General features: G+C 38.4%; 1 protein-coding gene across 4 annotated transcripts in view; it reads right to left on the reverse strand.

Moving 5' to 3' along the window:
• Positions 1–784: 784 nt before the first annotated feature.
• The window catches only part of ADD3 (adducin 3), a 101,648-nt gene continuing 79,817 nt past the window's right edge, over positions 785–22,615 (reverse strand). For 3 of the 4 annotated variants that reach the window (XM_082310551.1, XM_082310549.1, XM_082310550.1), the window contains exons 4-16: positions 15,629–15,767; positions 13,973–14,124; positions 13,771–13,851; positions 12,548–12,697; positions 11,490–11,633; positions 11,303–11,401; positions 9,938–10,120; positions 8,861–9,118; positions 7,617–7,736; positions 6,232–6,321; positions 4,876–4,999; positions 3,846–3,941; positions 785–3,137 (exon numbers count right to left, since the gene is read on the reverse strand). In XM_082310551.1, the coding sequence (XP_082166677.1) occupies positions 2,839–3,137; positions 3,846–3,941; positions 4,876–4,999; positions 6,232–6,321; positions 7,617–7,736; positions 8,861–9,118; positions 9,938–10,120; positions 11,303–11,401; positions 11,490–11,633; positions 12,548–12,697; positions 13,771–13,851; positions 13,973–14,124; positions 15,629–15,767 (1,935 nt within the window). In that variant the 3' untranslated portion in view covers positions 785–2,838. The remainder of the gene's footprint in view (positions 3,138–3,845; positions 3,942–4,875; positions 5,000–6,231; positions 6,322–7,616; positions 7,737–8,860; positions 9,119–9,937; positions 10,121–11,302; positions 11,402–11,489; positions 11,634–12,547; positions 12,698–13,770; positions 13,852–13,972; positions 14,125–15,628; positions 15,768–22,615) is intronic. The other variant, XM_082310552.1, reaches the window with a different exon arrangement.

Genomic DNA, 22,615 nt, shown 5'->3' on the forward strand with positions numbered 1-22,615 from the left:
TTTAAAATGCTGAACCAAAATTATCCACCCACATGGGGAATGGGTTCACAAAACTGTCACTGGACTTGGAGGGCTGGATTTTGACTTTCTTGTAAACAGAAAGAAAAGGCTGATTTGTGGAAGGACAATGAAAATAAACATTTGTTGAAGTCCTTAAGACATCTCATAGAGTTGATATAGTTATAAAAACACAACACTGCAACTTCTGCAGGCTCAGAGACTCCGAGGTATACCATATGCTGGCAGGGCGTGACAAAGACTTCTTCAAATAACTTTGCATTAAAAGCCTTCCCTACAAACAAACTTTGGTTTCATTAATAAAATGAAAAAAATAGTAATTTCCACAAGCTATTTCCCTGCTCTGTACTTACACAGCACTTAAACCACCCGAGTCCTATGTCTCAGGCTGTCATACGTAAACCCAAGCTGCCGAGCGGAAGACAGACGAATAAGATGGGGAAGCACGTCCTGGGAGAGGAAAGCCTGCAGCACAAACTCAACCGAGGTTCAAAACAACTGCCTGACAACGCCGTGTATTTTACCACGGGCCTGTCCTCTTTCATCTCCGGGATCTGTGACAAAGAAAACAACTGTTCTCTAATAAGATCAGACTATTTTCTTGCATAGCTTTCAGAAGAAGAATAAGCAAGAAGCCATCTTCAGAATAAATTCTTGAGAAGTTACGTGCATAATCAAAACATCTTTTCTACAAGCGAGAGATGCAAGAGCACTGTATAAACAAAAGGCTGCTATACAAAATCCATCTATTTAAAATACTGTTTATTTGTGATTTAACATTAATTAGCATTACATCTATGAGCAATTTCAGATAACATTTATATATTTTCCACAGGACACAAGAGTTGGCTGGCTCATTCTTTATGCCAAAGCAAGTAAATAGAGGCATTAGCAAAAGGTGCAAATAGTTCACGGTTGCATTTTAAAAAATATTTATGCACATTGCATTCATTTAGATATATTTTTAAAAAAGTTATGAAAAGCGTAGTTCACAGGTTACTGTTTCTACATATGTTGTAATACAACACAAATAATGTAGAACATAAAAAACAAAGTAAGCAACTGAAAGTTTCCACTATGATTAAAAACACTGATTCCAGTATTTAGTGATAGCTAGAAAATTGTTTCCAGGATCCATTCCAACATTGCGTTATCACACTTACACGGTCAAAGCTAACCAGCCCCCAAACATGCTATAATCAACATTTTTGCATGCCAAACCACTCTCCAGCCATATTTAACAATTATATATTGTATAATATTTCAACCGGCAATTTGGGAATCACATGGATCTTTAAAATGTACTTCCTATTGCGATGACTGATTTACAGACAATTTGACACAGCGAAGAAAACCCTATGTTAATTTCTATGTTTAGTTTGTATTTACAATACAGTAAAAGTACTAAAATGACAATATCAGTAAAAATGAGTAAGTGGCGGTACCACCCTTACCCATGGCACTAGGCTCTGATTTGCTCTGGGTTCATCCAAAGGACAACACAGATTCACGAGACCCTTTTACAATTCAAATGAAAGTGAAGAAAAAACCAAAGTGTTGCACTCTGTATGAATCCATACAAATTATTTAAAACGTCTAATATGGAAATGTGACTTTGCTGATTTAATAAAAATATCCCACAATCCATATCATATATTTAAAAAAAATAATCACCAGACTTTTACTTTCTTTGTCTCCTCCTATTTTCTTACTATTTCACTTTCCCTTTTAACAGTTTTGTTTCCTTCATTTGGTTACGTTAAGAGATTATTTTTCTTCATTCATTAGCAATACCATGAGAGAAAAAAAAACCCCACAAGCAATTTTTAAACATGAATCCAGTTCAATTTTATATGCTTTTGATTTCTAAGTCCCTGGATTCCTGAATTATATTTAAGTATACTCTAAACCAAGCATTCTTAAATACACTCTACTATTAAATGCTTGGTTCACATGCTTATAATACCTTTATACTGAATGGTATACAAACATTTGAACATATAAAATCTTCTTTTTGTTTTGCCAGTTAAACTAAATTATCAATGTTAAGTGTATAAAATCCCCTTTCTTGAAAAATAAGGGTTTCCTCCCCCCCAACTGATAGAATAAAAAAAGAAGTCTTCAAAAATTATATTTCACTAAAATGAAATATTTGGCAAAAAAGTTATTGAAGAATGGAATTCTTTAGACATTTTGTATAACTCCAAATAAACCTTCTCTTACACAGTTTTTCCCTAATATTATGTGCCAGTGTATAATATTTCTATATGATCTAATCTTAAAAAAGATTTAAGGTGTGCTGTTAATATGCACCCACTCAAACTGGGGTACAGAAACATAAAATATATGGTCAAAATCACAATACAAAAATGTATGATCTGGTTACCAAATGAGACAGCAGTTTTAAAAAGTCTTATGATCACTCAACAGTAACTTTAATAAAGACTTTAATGGTGCTGAAAAGTTTAAGGTCTGCAAAATACTCCAAGCAGAACTTGCTGCTGCATACTGTGATGGTATTCGATCTTGCTATGATGGTAATTGAGCACCTGCCAGTGTAGTTCTACATGAAACTAATGAATGTTTCAAACCCTCACAGCAATTTTGGACACAGTTAAGTGAGAGATGAATTAATTTTCAATTAACATGAAAGGTTTTTTTGTTTTTTGTTTGTTTGGTTGGTTTTTTTAAAGCAAAACCTCTTCCAGTTCCTTTTTGTTTAGGTTAAAAGTCCAGTTACTGCACACCCCTAACCCTACGCTGCTAATGGTCAACTTAAACGTTTAAAATGTGCAAGGTCTCCTCACAACAGAACTGCACTTACGCTTCTACTTTCTCCTTCTTTTTACTCTTTTTCAGAAAAGATGGGGTGCGGAATTTCTTCTTCTTCTTTGATGGGGATTTGGAAGGTGACCCTTCAGGGGACAGGGTCTCTTCTATCTTTTCAGAGCTTTTAATCATAATCTCTACGCTCTCCACAGTACTAGTGGTTAACTGACTGACCCTCTTGGTGAGATCTTCTTCCACGTCATGTGCATCTTCCTTCCCGTTCACCACCACAGCTGGCAACTCCGCAGATATTAGGTTAGCGTTCTGGGTATAGAGATCTTCGTGATTTTCTGAAAGAACAGACAATTTTACAATTATTTATGTACACTATCATGCAAAAAACCAGTATTGAAACAAAGTCTGAGTCTGGACTGTGATCCAAAGAATGAAACCCGAAGTGCTTAGATACAGTTTTTTACCCTTTATCTACACTCTTACTTGTTGTAAGCAGACAATACTGTGAAAACGTCATTAAAGGAAAACGGGCTGAAAAAGCTAAAATTATCTCTGCCAGGTATATATACAGCTCAAGCTGTGTACAGTATATACAAATACAGTCTGCACAGCATATATGTATACAGCCTCAAGCACACTCAGAATTACGCTTTACTGCAAGAGGCTACTTTATGAAAATGCAGCCATTCCATACAGAAGTGTTTGGAGAACTAGCCTTTCAAAATGCCTTCTTAGACTCTGCTGGAAAAGTCTTAGGCAAAAAACCTAATCTTAACACTCTCAGTAAAATAAAAATATAATATCTATTTTCTCCACCTTATTAATATCTAAGTTTCAGTATGCCATGTGCTGTTTTCTGTTTGTGAGAATAACGTATTAGAAAAAATTGGGAAAACCAGTTTTCTGGACAGAGTCCCACCCAGACTTGTTAAAAGAGGGCTCTTTTTGGCTCAGTCGACTTTACGCAAGTGTAAGAATGCAGCAGAAGTGGCGGACTCGGGTTATCAGAGCCATTGGCATTGTACAGAAATTGCATGGAATACCTTCTAATTTTTCTGGGACATTTTGCGGGGATTGAGTTTGTGACTGAATTTGTGACACGGATGAACCGTCATCTGAGAATAATTCCTGTTCAGCATCTGCAGGACAAGATTTGAATTAGTAGCCATGCAAAAGTAAAAATCAAGCAAGAATGTCAGTGCTACTGCTACAAGATTTACAGCTCTGCTAGCATTGCATTGCTCATGCTGACAACATCGAGAAGTTACAATACATAGTTTAAACTCTATAGAATTATGGATTTACACGTTTTATCTGCTAACAATCATTATATATTAGTTCTTTAATAGAAAGTATTAAAAAGGGTGGCAGGGTTGCATTCCAAGTAGCATGCCCCATGGTTTTATCTAGCCATAAGTCACACAGTTTGCTGTTGTAGTAAGCTATTATGCTATGCCCTGAATGTGATATATAGCAAAATTGTTTTATTACACAATATTAGTGAAGAAGAATGCATATTAAGTGTTATTGTTAAAAAAAAAAAAAAAAATCAATGCTGAATTAGTAATTCCCTATGGAATAGTAGTATTGGAAGATGATGTAAAACGTGAAAGTAGATGAGTCTTGCACATTGTGAGAATAGAAGAAAAATTAAAGAAGCCAAGACCAAACATCTCAGTAAACTTTTGCTCAGCTGGGCACAGACCTGAGCAACTTGATCTAACTTTGATATCAACTTTGAGGAGGAGGTCGGACTAACATGACCTTCAGAGGCTCTTCCAACCTAAGATATTTTATGATTCTGACAAAAAAAGTCATTATGTTAAAGTGTGTTTTTGTCAACCCCATTTCTGTGCAAACCTTTCATTGCTTTAATTTTAGCACTAACCAAAGTAAAAAAAAAAAACCTAACAAAAAATTCTACCGTCTCAAGGAATGATTAGCTCTAAAGTAGTTGCCAACAGTATATGCTAATAATTAACATGTATACATTTTTTACAGTAGATATTTTCAAACTAAAAATTAACTCATTATTAAAATGTAAATCCCAACATTTAAAAATGCACCACTGACCTTCCAACCCTTGCTGCTTGCGTTCAATTGTTTTCTTGTACTCTTCCAGTTCCTTTTCTGTGAGATGGCTGAACGGGTTGGGTGGTGCCGGGGGTGCGTGCTCATCATCTTCAAATTGCATCGGCTGGAAAAGAGAAAACCACAAAATTTGACAGTTAAAAAAAGAAGCAAGCAAGCAAGCAAGATGTACATGGTTAATGTCTCCTTTTTGCCTCAAGTTTGGTGACACCAGAATGGCAGGGAATACAGAAGAAAAACATAGATGCATCCAGATGAAAAGTACCCCATTTAATAGGCATTCACATAGTAATGAACACTGACCACTGAGCTGTAAATCACCATCCTTTTGCAGCAGCACAATCATTATTTGAGTGGTTTTTTTTTTTGTTTTTTTTTTTTTTTTTTTTATCAAGGGGGACAGCTTCAGAGTAGAGACCTGCATCAGCAGCTTACACTTCAGGGACTAGTATATGCTTCAGAGAAGTGAAAGTCCTTTAAGAACAGGGATTCAAAAATAAGGTTTCCCATATTTTCTGCAAACACCCCAAGTTCTAGGAATTTTTTTGTAGGAAAGTAACTGTGCTCATGCTCCAGTTTAGGAATCTGACTGGAAGAGCTCTTCTGAGATGAATCTTACAATGACAAAATTAAAATTATTCTCATGTGAAAGAAAACTCATTTGGAAAATATTCTTTTTGCCTGAAATAAATAAGCAAACTCAGTGTTATCTCAAAAGAATACTGGAAACCAAAATGAGGAAATAGATGTACTAACCCATGGATGGTTGGAAACCCTTAGAAGTTTAGAACTCCAATTACAATTCATCACAGTTTGTTATATAACCTTATTAGGGATATCTGTACTGTTTAGAAGTACATTCTATTCAAGAAAAGATTAGTGTGGACAGGTAAGAAACTGGAAATCTTCCCTCCCAATAAGAAGCCTGTTTCTAATGAAAGCTGCCTTCTACATGGTCCCGTCCCACCTTTTAAACTCAGTTATTTCTGGGCCTCAATCATTTTCTGTAGCAGCAGTTCCACAGACCAATGAAAAGATTATTTTTAGCACCATGCATTGCAAAGTTCATCACTCTTTAGCTTAAATGGTCTTAGACAGGGGTCCTACTTCATTAATTTTAATGGCAGGCAAACTTACCATTCATATCTCCATTTGAAACTAACATTTTAAACCTCTGAAATGAAACATGAATAAAATGTGTCACACATCCAAAATTTTGCACTAAAATAATCAGTTCTAACAAAGCATTTTGAAAGAAAACAGCCCAAACTGTTGTTTGAAAGACAGGCAGCCAAATAACCCAAATATTTATAAATCAATTAATTATGTCCTACTCACTGGACTCGGCTTTTTATCCACAACAATCCCAGCGAGCAGCTGAGACTGTGGTCCCGCTGTCTTTAGGTCATATCGGTTTTGCTCCCTTATCTATACAGAGAAAATAAACTGGGTTAGAAACAGATATTTCTCTTTAACAAATCCTATGCCCAGCAGCTTTCAAAGCCAGTAACACAGGCAGCAGTGAATGGCTGGAGCATCAAGCTATATGCTGCTGCACCTAAAAATCAAGATCTCCCCTTCCACTTCTGAATGCACCGCACATGTTGTTTAGCCCCTCAAGCACTCCCGAATATCCACCCTAGTCCCAGCTTCTTCACTTCACGCAAGCCAGTATTTAGAAATAAGCCCCAAGGAATAGTATGTCTCTGAATCTCCATCCCATAAACGACCATGTTAAGCTATTGAAGAGATCTCTGCAGTCACAAAGGTTGATAAAGTTTTTCTTTCTGTGAATAGCTCACTATTTTCCCCAAACCAACAGCCCTAGCTTCATATTGTCAGTGCTTAAGAGATTGACAGATCAGATATAAATATAAATACAAATACAGATCACGTAAAAAAAATTCTACAGCAGAAAAACAGGAATAAACTATCTAATGAGTCATTGACATGCATGAATTTAAAAATCATTGTCTGGGACTTGTATTATTAATCTCTAGATGATTAGAGGGTGCCTTTCCATTTCTAAGGAAGGGAGTTGCTCCTTCTGACTCCAGTTCAGTCCCCACGGATACTGATATGGTGCTTTCCAAGAAAGAAAAAAATATGTAATCAAATGGAAAGTGTCCTGAATATCTGTTAATACAGTTATGCCTAGGGTGGAGTATTTGGTCAGTCTGACAGTAAGTGTCTTATGTGCAGGAAGGGAAAAACAGTGAGATATTTGTATTTACGGAGTGGTCCAACAAAAACCTCTCATTTTCTTTTTTTCCTGCCGTTAGGAAGTGGACTGGACCATAGAAAACTCCAGCTTTTAGGAGAATTAATACAGAACAGAGTGAGATTACAGTATGAGACTGAATCATGCTGTAGATGATGCACAGCAATTCGGTTCATGTTGACACCTAATTATCCGCTAAATATAATGCTAAATAGCAGGGACTACCTTTTCTAATCTATCATTTCCAGAGTTAATACTCATCCTTCATCAAACTATTGCATTCAGAATTTACATATATATTGAATATGTATCTACAGACTTCATGTATACCGTACATTTAAATACACAATTTTTAGTGCCAAAAATCACATACAATGTAAGAAACTTCTCAGTAAAATCAGAACATTTGAAAATGTTATTGTACTGCTGTGTTGAATTGTTACTTGAACATATAATTTTATTTGGAAATGTTACAATTTTCATTTAATTACACTTCTTTTACCTTATTTCTCTTTTCCAACACTTCATTTGGGTTTGTGTTTAGAGGAACAAATTGGTTTGGATCTTCAATTTTGATTGGTGTTCCTCCACTAGTCTTGGAGGAGTCATCAGCTTTCATCCACTTAGAAAAAAACAAAAACAAAAACAAAAAAACAAACCACGGTTAAAAATCCCAGCATGACGGAGAGGAGCAATTCTCAGTGTTGTCTTACTGTTAAAGAAGAGATATAAAGAAGGGACCTTCTGACTTTATTCTCAATTCCACATGACACCCACAAAATAATCCCAACTCCTTACAAGTCTGTATGTTTGCCCAAGCGGAATTAAGTTGCCTTGAACATGTATCATCAACATTACTTTTTGTAAGCAATGAAATACATTCCTGAAAAATGCAGTACTAACTGTGTACTAATGAAGTCATATTTAGAAAGGATCATGCTTCCTAGTAACCGGCACATAGATCCACCAGCTCCAGAGCCCTTGTTCATGCAATCAACTTCCACCTCTGCTAACCACACATTTTGACTGTATTTTTTTTTCCTTTGTAAGCAGGATTTTAAATTAGTTGCTGAGGGTGTTTCTCCCAAACTTAAGTTTAGAAACTCGCTAGCCTGCCAGCAGGAGGAGCTGATGCTTTTACAGTGGTACTATGCAACTGGGAGTAGCCTGATAGCAAATAACATGCTTCGTAGTCCAAGAGCCACCTCTCTCCAGACTGAAATTACAATAGAAGCATCTTGGTGAGCTAAAGGAGGAAGAAAAATCTTGATCGTCATTAAAAGTAGTAGCATGAACAGACTCTTCGAAGTCTGTTTTCAGTAGGCTCACAAACAGGAAAGGAGCAGTTAGAGATGAATTAGAGCTCGTGTCTCCCTCGTGTAGAGAAGAGAACAACCCATGGGTGATTTAAAACCTTACTATGCCTGGTGGATAATTAATAGCACAAAAAGATATGGTAGAAAAAAAAATGTTTTCTACTTCAGGAATCAGAAAAGCTAGTAACAAAAGGGAAATAATTGTTAAATTTTATCATAAACTGTTACTCTTCCAAACAGTTAAACCTCCCTTCCCCAAACAGAGGGGGCCCTTAGTACTAATGTCATTAAGTCTCCCCAAAGCCTACTTTTATTTGCTTGATAAACGTATTTGCTAATCCTGTTAAAGACTTCCTCATATAAACTCTGCATAATTTACTTTCTCTCAAGTAGTGGAAAAACTAAGCGACTGCCTAAAATATCTACCTACCGTGATCTTAGTCCTGGGACTGGTTTCCCCATTCCAGGACTCCTCAGGCACATTAACTTTCAAGTATGTATTTGGAGAGTTCAGCCATCTTGTCTTTTCTCTCTGTTGCCTCTGGGCCAGGAATTTCAGAGGGGAAAGCGGGACTGTATCATCTTCGAAGGAAAAGGCAGTCACAGTGGCTGGGATCTCAACGTCACTCTTATGTCTGGGTTTTTCTCTGACTAATGGTTGCCTATAGGCATAGCCAGTTCTGTATCCCTATAGAGGAGGGGAAAAAAAAAAAAAGAAAAAATTGTTTTAAAAAAAATTTTAAAATCAGGAAAAGGCATCCATAGAAGTCATGGAAGTTTTGTGCTGCCCTGTATGTGTTAAACAGGTCCACTGTGCTCCTCAGAGAATGGGCTAGTGGTTCATCATTCATTCATACTATTAACATTCAAGAGACCCATTTAAAATACAGTACAGTAGCAGCTGGACAGGACCCCACTTACACTTCACCTTCCTCCCACCTTCGTGAACGCATGACCACCAAATGACTCCCGGCTCAGGTTATGACCTAGGTAGCTTTCATGAGGACATTTATTTGTCTTGCACAATGGCACGTCCTAGTTCATGACACTCCCCATTCCTCACGCTATTTGTATTAAAGGCTGTTCCAGAGTTCATACTGCAGTGAAACGGACATTTCAAACAAATAATAAATTATCATCTTATTCCCTAATATTAGAGTTAATAACAAAATATAGAGGGAATCTGCTATGTCTATTTACTAGGTGGCAATTAAAATATATTTTTACCATTAAGCTACTATAAAGAGCAAATATGTTTGTGAGATGGGTTGGACAAATTAAGTTCAAAACATTATAAATTCTTATCAAGACAGAATACTACCGTCAGATACAGTGACATAATAAAACCTAAACCAAGCAGAAGAGATTTCATATACAATAAAAGTTACACCATCTTCATTTTCAAACTCACAAAGAAAGCAGAAAAAATGGTTTGCTTTACAGAAGCTAATCCTACACTCAAAAGCTTACAGAGACTGTATGGACAACGCCATCAACGTGCTCTCACCAGGTTATCCAGCATGCGCATGAGCGCTTCAAATTCTTGCTCCCCAACTTTCCATTTCTGTTGCGAAGCCATATTAACTCCACCTCCTCCAGTTGCTGCCACAGCATGTGTGGAAGGCTTGAACTTCTGCAGATCCAGTAGGAGGAGATTGTCTATCCCACCTGCTCCAGCTAATGCATGAACCTAGAGACATCAATGAGTATTTCATTTGTGGAAAAGCTTTCGGATTCTCTGCTTTTCTGAATTCACAGGAGAAACATACTTAAACACATGCTGCAGTTATTTCTCAGGCTAGTTTTCTACTGTGCAAAAATGTATTAAAATATATAGCACGCGATTCTTATGGAAAGGATGACAATATCTCCTAATAATTGCACTTTAAAAGGAGTAGACTTAAACACTAGCTTTCAGAGCACCTTAAAAAGATCTTTCTGCATCACAAGACTAAAAATTTTTCATTTTTATATCCATTTCAAAACGAATGAATGATCGAACTCAAAATGAATGGCAGGGCAAGGGAGGAAACGAAGGAGTGGGAGACTGCCATTTGCACATCCAAACGCCCACTTGGGAGGACAGGATCACTGGACAACAAGTACGAGCAAAATGAGGACCTTTCTGGGTATGGGCTTAAGAGTTATTTGTGGAAGGTAAGGACACTTTCAGTAGTCTCTCTCCACAGGTTATAGATAATACCAAGATACCTAGCTAGGCAGTTAAAGTTAGACAAAAGAGAAACAAGTGATTTTAGGACTCAAGTTATTTTTAAATATGCTACCCTCTACTATTGCTCCAAAGACCTTTTGTTTATTTGGTTTTACAAATCTTTGTGATCACAGAGAAAAGCTTCTTTCCTTGTCACAATGTTCAGCTTTGATAAATGAGCTAGATGTTGAGAGATCTTAAGTCACACTTCCACATACAGAGAGTACCACCAAATCTATTATCCGACAGATTCCCTGCAGGAAGCTCACTCTCCACAGCATGGAACAAAACCTGTACCCTTCAGAGTGTAACACCACTGATACTCATTCTAGGAAGAGCGATACACTATTTGTGCTGTTCCTTCTATGTTTTCCTGATTATTCCAATTTCTCTGACTTTGACCTGGCATATGATTACCGGATTCCACAACCCCAAATATTCTGTGATATTAAAGATCATAGAATCATAGAATGGCTTGGGCTGGAAGGGACCTTAAAGATCATCTAACTCCAACCCCTCTGCCATGGGTAGGGACGCCACCCACTAGACCAGGTTGCTCAGGGCCCCATCCAACCCGGCCTTGAAGATCTTCCCATCTGGATGTAACATAACTCAGCAGAATAAGTGTTTGAAATTAAATACAGAGAAATTTTCTCTCACCTGTGTTTCACAGGCCAGTTGCACATTGAAAATATAGTGGAATGCTTCTTCCAGTGTCTCTCCTAGTGCTACTACACCATGGTTTCTCAAGACTAATACCTAGTAAATGAAGACACTAATGTTAAATGGTAGAAACCGGCGCAGTGCATGAAAATTGTTTATGAAGAGCGTGAATGAGGTTGAATACCTTGCAACTGGGTCCAAGAACTTTCTGAAGCTGAATTCTCTCTTCCTGTTCATCAAGAGATCCCTGGTAGTTGTAATAAGCAACATCTCCCAGAATCAGAGCCTCTTGTGATATGGGAAGGATGCCACACTTCATAGATGAAACCTGTTTCAAGAAAATGAAGTACTGATAATTAGGAAAAAGTAAAACTCTTAAAACCCATATCTCAGCCACTCGAACCTTAGCAGGATATACTTTGCACCTTTGCTAGAAGAGGGACAAACTCTCCATAGTGAAAGCTTAGAAACAATACCCTTTTTTCCCCTCCCAGTCTAATTTGCAATAGGGTGACAGAGCTGCTGCTACCCAACCTAGGGACAGATTCATTATAGGAAAAGACAAATTATCCCAACTAAGTTAATTTTTGTGAATTTTATCCATGTTTAATTCTCAGCATAAGCCTACTTAATGTTTTTTCCTTCTTTCCCACATTTATAACTTCAAAAAGCCAGTATAAAAGAAGTTATCCATTCCTTTTTTTTGTCTGTAGTCAAGGAATGCATATATATGCATTTATATATAAAATAATGTGAATTTATCTATTTATCTCAAATCAATTGTTTCAAGTCTCCTTACATTTTTATCATTGTTATACAGACCATTTTTAACTTATGTGTTAACTATGACTTTTTAACAGTGAGGTAAATCCAAACTGAACATAACTACTAATTAAGCCACTTAAAAATGGAGTTGCATAATGCAAATGATGATGTATACAGCACGTTACATGGTCTATGATGCTATAAATGAAGCCTGTGTAAACTATACACTTTACAGCCTCCTTTAACCTGAGTACAATCATATCTGAGCATCAATTTATTCCTATCCTTTTCATTGCGGTGGCCCAGCCCTCTTTCTCTGCTTATTTGATAACCTCACACCTTTCTTTACCAGTGGAGAATCGATGTTAAAAACAAAAATAAAACTGCCATAAGCAGTGATTCAGATTCAGAAATGTGCTCTAAGTTCACAAGATAAACCTGTTTTCTTTTACTCTTTATGCTAGAAGGAAGACTTACAGCTGCTGTTGCAGGGGTATGTATGTGTATTACACATCTGACATCAGGGCGTGTGGAGTAGATGGCCACATGTGGACTGAATCCTGCATTGTCAATACTTAGGGTTGTACTTCCCTGGTCAACTACATCTCCTAGGATGTTTACTTTAACCTGGAAAAGTCAAACAAAGAAACAATATTCAAAAAGTTTGCAAAAACTGCCATTATCTACAAACTACCCTCCCTTTCTTACTTGGTACCAAATTTCCCCCCACACGTTTAGGGCTTAGAGAACGAAAAAAAAGTAGGAGAGCAGCCATGAATCTGTGTGTCAATAAACCATCCTGCTGTCCAAGCCCTTGATAGCTGTTGGAAGTCTTGCTGTGGAAGAAGTAAAGATAAGACCCTGACACAACATATATTCCTCTTTGGCCTAGCTGACCTCTCCTTGTTTCTGACTTTCGAAAATTAATTTTGTTAACATTTCTTACATTTTAAATATGAAGAAAATTCAGCCTCTGAGAAATTTCCAATCAGAAAATTAAATGCATAGGAAATTTTCAGTATCATGGGAACATTAAAATAATAATTCCACAATCAACAAACAACAACAGCAGGGTCATGTCAGGTCTCGTTCTCATGTTTGTATTTTGGTTCTGTGTTTGCTGGTGTAATGCTATCAATCTCAATCTGCTACCCGTTCCAACCGGAGATACTTTCTTTACAGATACATACTGACATGAAGAACATATGGCAGGTCCTGCACCAAAAGATGCGTGACTTCACAGCTACCGTTGCCTAAATGCCAATCTGTAACTTCACCCAGCTCCTTTGTTGGGCCTGGGGAAGATTATTCAACTTTATTTCCCCACTTATAAAGATAAGAGCTGATTCTACTAACACTACTCCTACAGAGTCATTTCATATGTATTACCATATTGTCAGGTTATAAAAGGTTGCTGTTACACTGAGGCTATTTGATGAGCTTCATCAGTCAGGAAAACAAAACTTTGTTGCTCCACATTGAAGCTGAAGACAACAGAAAGCAAAGCTAAACCCAAAAAGAAATGCCGAGGACAAAGGATGCTAGTATCTAAATAGTTAATCAGCTTTTCACCTGGTGGGTAAACATTAAAAAACAAATAATAGCATGATTATAGTTTCGAAGTCCATTTTAGCAGCCACAAAAGTCTTTTAGAAAACAGGTTGAGCCTTGCTGGTTATTACAGCAGGTCAATGACGTACCAAATTAGAAGCTGAAGCTTCAGAAAAGGACAGACCTCTTGGAATGATTAGAATATGGTCATGTTCTTTGCTTACTCTTACCTGCAAAAGAGGAAGAAAATGGATCTGATCTATTTTTGAATTTACATTATTCAGGGGGAAAATTAATTTGAATGAATAGGTAAGATTCCAAATAAAAATTTTTGTTCTCTAAAATACTTACTGTGATATAGGCATTTGGCAAATGTGCCCACCCAAACAAATCAGCCAATCTATATAAACTGGCTAACTTGCAACGAGTAAGTTTTTCTCCCTTAACAAATGAGGAGGTATCTATCCCAGGTAGATCATTGATGGGTGTAATCATTCCATGGCCTGAAAAACAGATAAAAAAAGATGATGGCCAGTCAGACAATTAAATAACTTCTAGCTATGCCACAATTTTCCAGAAGTAGTGTATTTAAATTGTTAGCATAGCAGTACCAGCAATTATTAGACTGGAACTGCACTGCTGGGATTTCTAAGGTCTTTACCGAAACCTTTGTTACTTTAAGACAGTAGGAACCATACCCAGAATTTAAGTCTTCATCTCTTTTTCAAACATGAGAGAGGTGAAATACAGGTTTCCTTTGAAGTACCACTCAGATTTTGAGCTGTCCCCTGATTCAAGTTCCTATATAGGACTTGAACTGCGCTTTAGACATTTGCCACTAGTGAAGTATTTTTACATGCTGCTTTGAAAATTACAGAAGACATTCCTGCTGGATTTCTGACACCAATATAACTAATCTGAAAAGATGTCTCAGTCTGAGCACTTTAATTTAGTCCTAATGAAGAAATTAGGATTAGTGCAAGAGTTCTCAAACCGCTAGACATAAGAGATCACCTCTTAACAGAGAAAGCACAAAGATCAATTTATCTCTTTGACTCGTGACTACACAAACATACACTTCTCCCCTTCCCGAATGCATGATATCCCTTTGAGAGCTACAGCCTTTGCTTACAAGGAAAGTTAAGACCAGAAGAGGTGAAAGGCATTTTGGTTTTCAACAGAAAGAGTAGGCACTTTGAGATTAGTCACCCCATCCGAGTCCCTGGGCGAACGCAGCAGAGACAGCAGTTGGACCTGCAGTCTCACTAATCAGCCAGAGAGGCGGAGATAAGATTATTTGGGCTCTCCGTTGTTCTCTTCCACTTGTTTTGTTAAATGAACTCTGAAGAGTCATTTTGGGACTAATTGTCAAAAGATGCTGAATGCTGACAGCTGCCACTGTACTTCAGGCTTGTAAGCTCCCATATGATGTCCACCCACAGAACTTACTTTGACTTTACCGTTTCAGCGCCTCACGACTTGGAAAGAAGAACTTGGGTGTTAACTGAAAGATCCTAGCGACATCTTTATAACTAGAGTGCATACTACAAGCTGTTTTTAACTGCAGGAGCTGTTTGTGTAACAAGTCACTTTGCCAGGCTATTCCCCGTCTCCCCCCTTTTTTAATGATAATTTATACACAAGAGTAGAAAAATAAACAAATCTAAATTGTTATGTATTTCACATCTCAGTTTATGCTCATGTTAAACTGCTAATAGTAACAGGGTGTAGCATTCTGTTCCCTATCTCAGTTAAACTTTTACCAGCAAATTCTAGAATAACTGAGGGTGAGGACTCCAAACATTTTGGATATCATTATACAAATCAAAGAAATTGAGACAAAGCCTAAAAAGGAAAGTTAAGGCCACCATCTGTACTACTTCACAGCTGAAGCAAGCTCTGACAGAATTTTTATTCAAAGAAAGGGGAGATCCCAGCATTGCTAAGCCCTGGTGATAACAAAAAAAAGGGAGAGAAAAAGTGCAATTATATGCATAATTCACTTACTGAGTGAAGATGAGGAAAAACCTGCAAAAGAGCTTGCTGTAATGTATTCAGCAATCTGCTGTAATGCAAGCAGTCCAGTGGGGTTATTGCCCTTCTTCATCTGTTCTTGAATAAGGCATTCCAAATCTTCTCTAAAAGCCTGTAGAAACATTTGAGAATCATCAAGGAAACCTGGCTTTGATAGAAATAAGATTATTATAGGTGGGGCTGGTGGTTTTGCCTGTTATTAATGTTACATGACACTTCCCCTCAGACCTTGTTTTTAGCCGCTTATAACTTTGCCAAACTTTAACCATTTGACCTAAACTTTGTATGCTAAGTATTGGCAATTTGGAGGGTGGGAGGAAGGGGGTTGGTCACAGAGGGTTAACTATTTCCCAGAAAAAGACAAGATAAAATGTATTTTTGTAAATGATAACAAAAAACTTTTTTATCAATAATTAAAGAGTTCTCCATATTTTGGAAGAGGTACTTGAAATTCGATCAGGATGCGTTGCTTTTAGTGCTGGATATTTTTAAATTCTGTAATCCCTCTGAAAATCCATCCAAATTTGATAAAGTTATAAACAACTGGAAAACTGGAGCTCATCCATGCTCAAGTAGTATCACAGACATGCAACAACTAGAGGGAACGCTGGGATGTCATCTCCTCTCTATTTCTTTCCTTCTCCCAAAGCAGAAAACCCTTCCCTCTTCTCCTGTATAAAATGTCTGCAACCCCAAGAGATAAACTCATGAAAAAGGTTTTCAAAGAATCAAATTTAATATATTACGCACTGTGGACAAAGCCTGTTCCTTCCAGATGATAGACAGATTAACAACTATCCACAACAAACGCCTGTCCTAGGACTACTTCAGTCTTGACATTTCTAGACTAAGTAAATTCTGTTCCTTCAAACTTTCCTTAAAGGTTATATTTTCTAACCTTCTCATTATTTCTTGGCAGCGTCTTCCCGCTTTTGTCTGAATGAGCAGTGCGCAAAGCTGCACACAACACAAGCTGAGGTGTATTGCGAATGCTCTTGCTGGTTCATTCCAGAAAGACGTTTGGTGTCTTTACCATGCAGCTGACGCCTATTATAACTCCAGGCTATTCCCAGTATGTAATTGCTCCTTTCAGTTTGCCTTCCTTAGCAGAGTACTTGTTCTCAATTAAAAAAGAAAATAGTTCTGCATGGCAAATGTAATTTCTTCACTGAATTTTAATTCAGTCCTCCAAAACACCCACTTTGTTGGGTGAAATCCACCAATCTCATGACATAGTTTGTTCATCAACAGTTTTGACTCTAAAAGAGAGAGTGCTACCAGACCCCCAAAAAACATCCTTAAGACTCTACTTGATATGGCCTCTCAGTCAGACAGCTGAGCATCCTTAACTACACTTTAATTTCCAAGTTCTTGACACCTGTGCTCTTCCTTAGAATAATTTTGTCAGGATCATGTGTACCTGACACTTGTCAGATTTCCACAAGTAAAGGCTCTAAAAATTCATGTGGACTGACTACGCAGTGATCTGTTACATGGATCTCTCTCTGTGCAGACCAGACTATGCATGCAGCATCCCCCAAACAGCTGAACAACCTCTTGCTAGCTTGAAGATACACGGGCAAAGTCAGATTCTTCTCTTTAGTGGCTGCTGTACGTAAGATCCATGCAGCAGAAAAAGGGAGCAGATGGGGAAAAGGAAAGAAGAAACAGGGAATCGAGTGAGGAAAGGAACTTAACTGGGACTTGGAGAAAAGAAGTGGAGGTGTGGGAGGTGGATCAGCGCTGGGAGCCCATAAGGGAAACTGATGGGATGTAATTATAGGGAGATAATTTCCAGAAAGGCAAACAAGGATTTGTGGAAAACAGCAAGTGGCTGGAGAAAACATCCTGACTTTCATCCTTCATTTATCAGCAGATGACTGCGAAACCCACTCCCTTCAATCTGACTCACCTCTGAGGATGGCCATCATCGTCATGACGCCATGTGTTCCAATAGCAATGTGGGTGCCACCCTTACTGACAAAATAATGAGCACCGTCCCCAGCCTGCAACCCGAATGTGGCCGCCAGCCCAGAGTGCTGGAAGTCAGATATGCAGAGGATGTTTCTTTGCCCCTCTTGCACACAGATAATAATCTTCAAGCATACCACAGTCATCTTGTCCCCATGCCTCATTTGGCACACAGTGGCTAGTTCTCACTAGAAAAGAAATTCAGTATTTTTTCCTCTTCTCATGGCTCAGCACGTGGGCCTGTGGCTTTTTTGCATGCTACTCATACTCTGTTGAGATGACAATTATTATTTATCTGACAAGATTTTCTCTGGGCAGATAATTACTGTAAATCCAAGTGCTTCACAAGCATTAACTTACTAATCCCTGAAACATGCCTTTAAGGTGCAGCAGGACCCTGTCTTCATTTCCACATAATGACAGCAAGGAGGTTGACGTCAGATGCTTCCACCAATTTGGGACATTCATTTTGAGATGCCCAGAGCCCCGTTTGCAGAGCACTGGGCAGTAAGTAGATTCTTACATACTCAAAGCACAACTCCCAGTGAAAATTCAAGGGCAGCACTGAGTGTTTTAACATGCACTGCTGAACCTCAGGGTAACAAGGGGGATACGCAGAAGATCACAATCTGAAAAACCAGGGAACAGATGATTCAGCATCACCCATGACAGCCCAGTTTAAATCCTTGAGACTGGTTAGTACCTGAATCTGAGCATCTGTCACTACAACCAAAGTGGTTTTGAATGAAATTCAGATGTGTGTGATTTATACAATCCCCTGTAGAAGACACAAGGATTTTTCACATAACTAGAAGAAAGCATTTTCGTGGTCAAACAGCTCACAGTGCATAGAAAAAGGGGCCAAGGTCCAACCTTTACGTTCTACTGACCTGCTTGAAAGCGTATAAAGTGTAAAATAACAACAGAGGTACTATCTTGGCTCTTTGCATATCATATCCCTCGTATGACAGAAGGCTGCTTTTCCCCCCTAGAAATCCCCAAAACACATAAAATAGACTTTCAAGCACCAGCCATCCCAGCACCAGCTCACTTTTCTGCTAATGGTTCACCATGTGTCTACAGTTCTATGGTACTTTCTCCTTCTGTTACGGTGATCTATTAAGACTGCAGAAGCAATGACTGGCCAATATATTTCATCAGAAAGCTATGCTAAGACTTATTTTCAAATTCTGTCATTCCAAGATATTCAATTACTTCTCAAATATTCCTGAAAGAGGCCCCCTGCAAGAAAGCTCTGCCATTTCACACTCTGCAAGGCTGAAATGCTCTTTCACTCTTGTTTACAATCTGTATATAAGGAAACTGCACATTTGTAGTCTCCCGGGGGCCATGTGGAAGACAGAATTCATTAAATTTATGGAAGTATTTGCTTGGGAGGAGATTGAGAAAAACAGTTATCTGTATTATATTAAATCACTCTCACTTCAATTCAACAAGGACTATAAAAAGGATCTGCAAAAACATTCACAGTAAACTCTTATTAGTCATATTCAGACTTTGTTTTTTTTTTTTTAAATCTGTATGAGTAATGTTACTTCTATAGCAGAAAAAGGTAGTGTAATGTATTTCGGGTGATATTTGACAGAAAGATCTTTTGGTTTATTTCTTATTGTATTTTTAATTCTTCTGCTTTCTGATCATGCTACTTTCATTCTTCTGAGCTTAGTTTTGCTCTCTGATGCTAACAGTAGTAAATTATACACTTGCTGAGGCTACCACAAATGAGGATTTAGTGTTGTATCAACAATTTTGTTAAACCGAACAAGCAGCTTTCCTTAAAAGTAATTTCAGAAATAACAGAAGATAGGTAAGAGGCAGGGCAAGTAGCAAACATAGAGGTTTGGGATGAGCTGTAAAACAGAGGTGAGGATATGGATGAAGTGCATAAAGTATGCAATTTATCCACATGCCAATGCGCAACAACATTTTCTAGCAGACTGCAGCCTTCAGTGTGTCATGCATGACTCACGCACATTCCTCCGTGCATATTTATGAATATTTCAATACCTTTCGTTCACTGCTACAGACCTTTAAAACTCAGATCTGTATGTCCTTAGACAGACATCCCACATGTGCTAACACAACGTTCCTCTGTTTCTGATAATTCCCGATGGGCTCACGCGAAGGGTATCACCTTCTTCTGGACAACAACTTACCTTAAATATTAGCCATTAAATGAATTATATTTATTGGCTTTCACTGTACAGCACTTATTTCTATAAAACCACTGCCACGCAGGGCTCTGATTTTGGGATCTGCTTCTGAAAACCTAACTGTAGCCTGGAGTCGAAGCGGTTTGGTTTTGCTTTCATTCACAAGACCGTAACCTATATATGGCATTACACTGCAACTGCCCACAAGTGACCAAGTAAAACTCATGCTCGAGAGAGATGTTTTCAAAAAGATGACAAACACACTGCTCTGGCACAAAGCAGATATTTTTCAAGCAGAAAGGTCACTAGTAATTTCAGATGTAGTATTCGACAAGAAAATGCTGACAAAGGAAAAACTGTACTGTCAGATGAATGAAAAATTATGTTATTCAGCTGTGTGCTCAGCATTGCTCAATAAAGAGAAAGTTTCAGCTTTGGGATTTAAAAAGCTCTTTGGGTATATGTGGTTTTTTTGGTTTGTTTGTTTTAAAACACTAAAAGTTTAGACATAAGATGATACTATAAGAGCAGTGATTTTTTTACAGCGGGGTACCGTGTCCCAAAGCGAGAAGCACAGCACCTCGTGGCTGTCCATGCTGCCTTTCAACACAGCTGCCCTATCAACACAGCTGCACCACCGCTGGGCTCGGCCAACCTGCCTGTGCCTGCACCAGTGCTACAGCCAGGCTGCCGCCTGGATAAGCCACCCCACTGAGCTGAGAACCCTTGCCTGTTTGCGCAAGCATCCTTCTGTCTTCAGTCAGCTCACCTGCCCAGCCCAGCACCAGCATCCCCCTTTTGTGCTGGAACAGCACTTCAAGCATCCTCCTGAAAGTTTGCATAGAAAACAGCCCGTGGTATGAAAACTGGGCCCTGGACAGCTACTGGAAAGAAGGCAAAGCAACATTTCGGACATGATGCACAACAAGGAGGATGCTGAGTAGAGCTTTTATTCACCTGGCAGCAGCCAGCCACCTAAGCACACAGCCTGACCTTGGCATGCAGCAGGCTGCAAACTCCCCTTCCAGTACTGCCAGGTGAGGGTGTTCTCTTCAAAACTGCAGTGGGCTGAACTACACTAAGTTACACCAGAGGAAAACATAGCTTTGCACTTACACCACGAACCAAAGCATCCTCTGCATAGCCAAGCCTGCCAACTGCTGACCTGACTGCCCTGAGCTGGCAGTGCCCGGCTGCTCTGCTTCCATCTCACCCACCTCCCAAATGCCACTCCCCTACCTTGCACGGAGACGTGAATTTCCCCACAACTCACCAGTAAAAATATACAGGGCAGCTCAGCCTGTTCCTAAAACTATTTCTAGAACTCCACTATTTCTAGACTTTCTAACTGTTTCTAAAATTCCAGCCAGATCTTTTACACCAGCTTAGACAGCCTTACACGGTACTGCAGCCTGCAGAACAGATACAGCTTTTCTTGATAGAGTCATTAGTTGCGTGATTAGGTCAATGTCTTTCTGGCATCATAAAATTACTCCTCCAGAAATACTTGCAATCATCATCCAAATACACATCATAAACTCAAGCAGCTTAGATGCAAAAGTCTTTCAACTTAGACCTGCAAGGGCTCTCTGAAACTCAAGAGTGAAGTTACAAGCCTCAGTTCTGACTCATTTACTTCTATTTTCTTTCAGAGGGACAGTCGAAGTATGAGCTGAGTCTAAATTGGGGCTTTTAAGAGTGAAAGTAACATTTGCATGTACCAGTTGACACCTGGTATTTTTCAGTCAACATAAGCAGAAAAACTAGAATAACCAACTTGCTAGAATAACCTATTCTACATGTACACATATCTATATATGGCACAGAACAATAATGTTGCTAGAAAATTTTAGTATTAATTTCTTCATCTTGGTAGACAGCTCTCTGAGGATGTTAAGAAGTATGCAGGCTCACAAGTATTTTGACTATCTTTCTATGCTGTTTCTTGTTTGCTGACCATTGATTTCTCCATGTATTCCTTATCCACTCAAAAGAAGTAGAAATAAAATAATAATAATAAAAAATTCCCTGTAAATAGAGAAAACAATGGCATACAGGTCATCTGCAAATACTTCACACCATCGCAAACCTTTAAGGGGAGAAAGCATGTGCTCACATCAGGATTAATTACAGTAAGGTCCAAACAGTTTGATATGTCAGGCTACAGGAAAGTAGCTAGAAAAAATATGTGACATCCCTACATTTAATAGCAGCACTGCTGTTAGCCTAAAAGCTGCAGAATAATACAAGAAACTCCTTCACCCATTTTCACTTTTGCATATTTTTGATCAGAGTTTACGTATCTTAAACCCATTTTTAAAAAGGGTCTAATTCAACTTATCTACCTATAAACGCACCCACAAAGAGTCTCCAAGCCAAATCACCACCACGGAAGAAAAGTTTCAAAACTTAACTGGTATTTTGTTCTTGAGAGCGAAGAGACGTTAATTTTAACTCCTGTGCTGTAAACGCAGCTGCCCACAGAGAGGAAGACCTTCACCGAAACAGCCGATACGGCTCCGTAACAGGCTGTTTCAAGACTGGAGTTTAGATACAAACAACCGGTGCCCTAAGTGGAAAAGGGTGGAGTTGGCCACAAAAAAACCGCCAGTGAGTTAAGGCTGGCGGGGAGAAGATAAGAGTCACAAAAAGTGTTTGTTAAGATCATGAAAAAAAAAAAAAAATACGGGGCTTCTGTGTTAAGACAGAAAGAAATAGGCTCAGTATTAAATATGTAGAATTAGGTAAAGTTACAATAATCTCTTCACTTGCAGCGAAGCGTGTGGGTATCTGGGCTGGATTCAGCAACTCGACT

This window comes from Platalea leucorodia, assembly GCF_965183815.1.
Source record: "Platalea leucorodia genome assembly, chromosome: 4".
Taxonomy (NCBI): Eukaryota; Metazoa; Chordata; class Aves; order Pelecaniformes; family Threskiornithidae; genus Platalea; species Platalea leucorodia.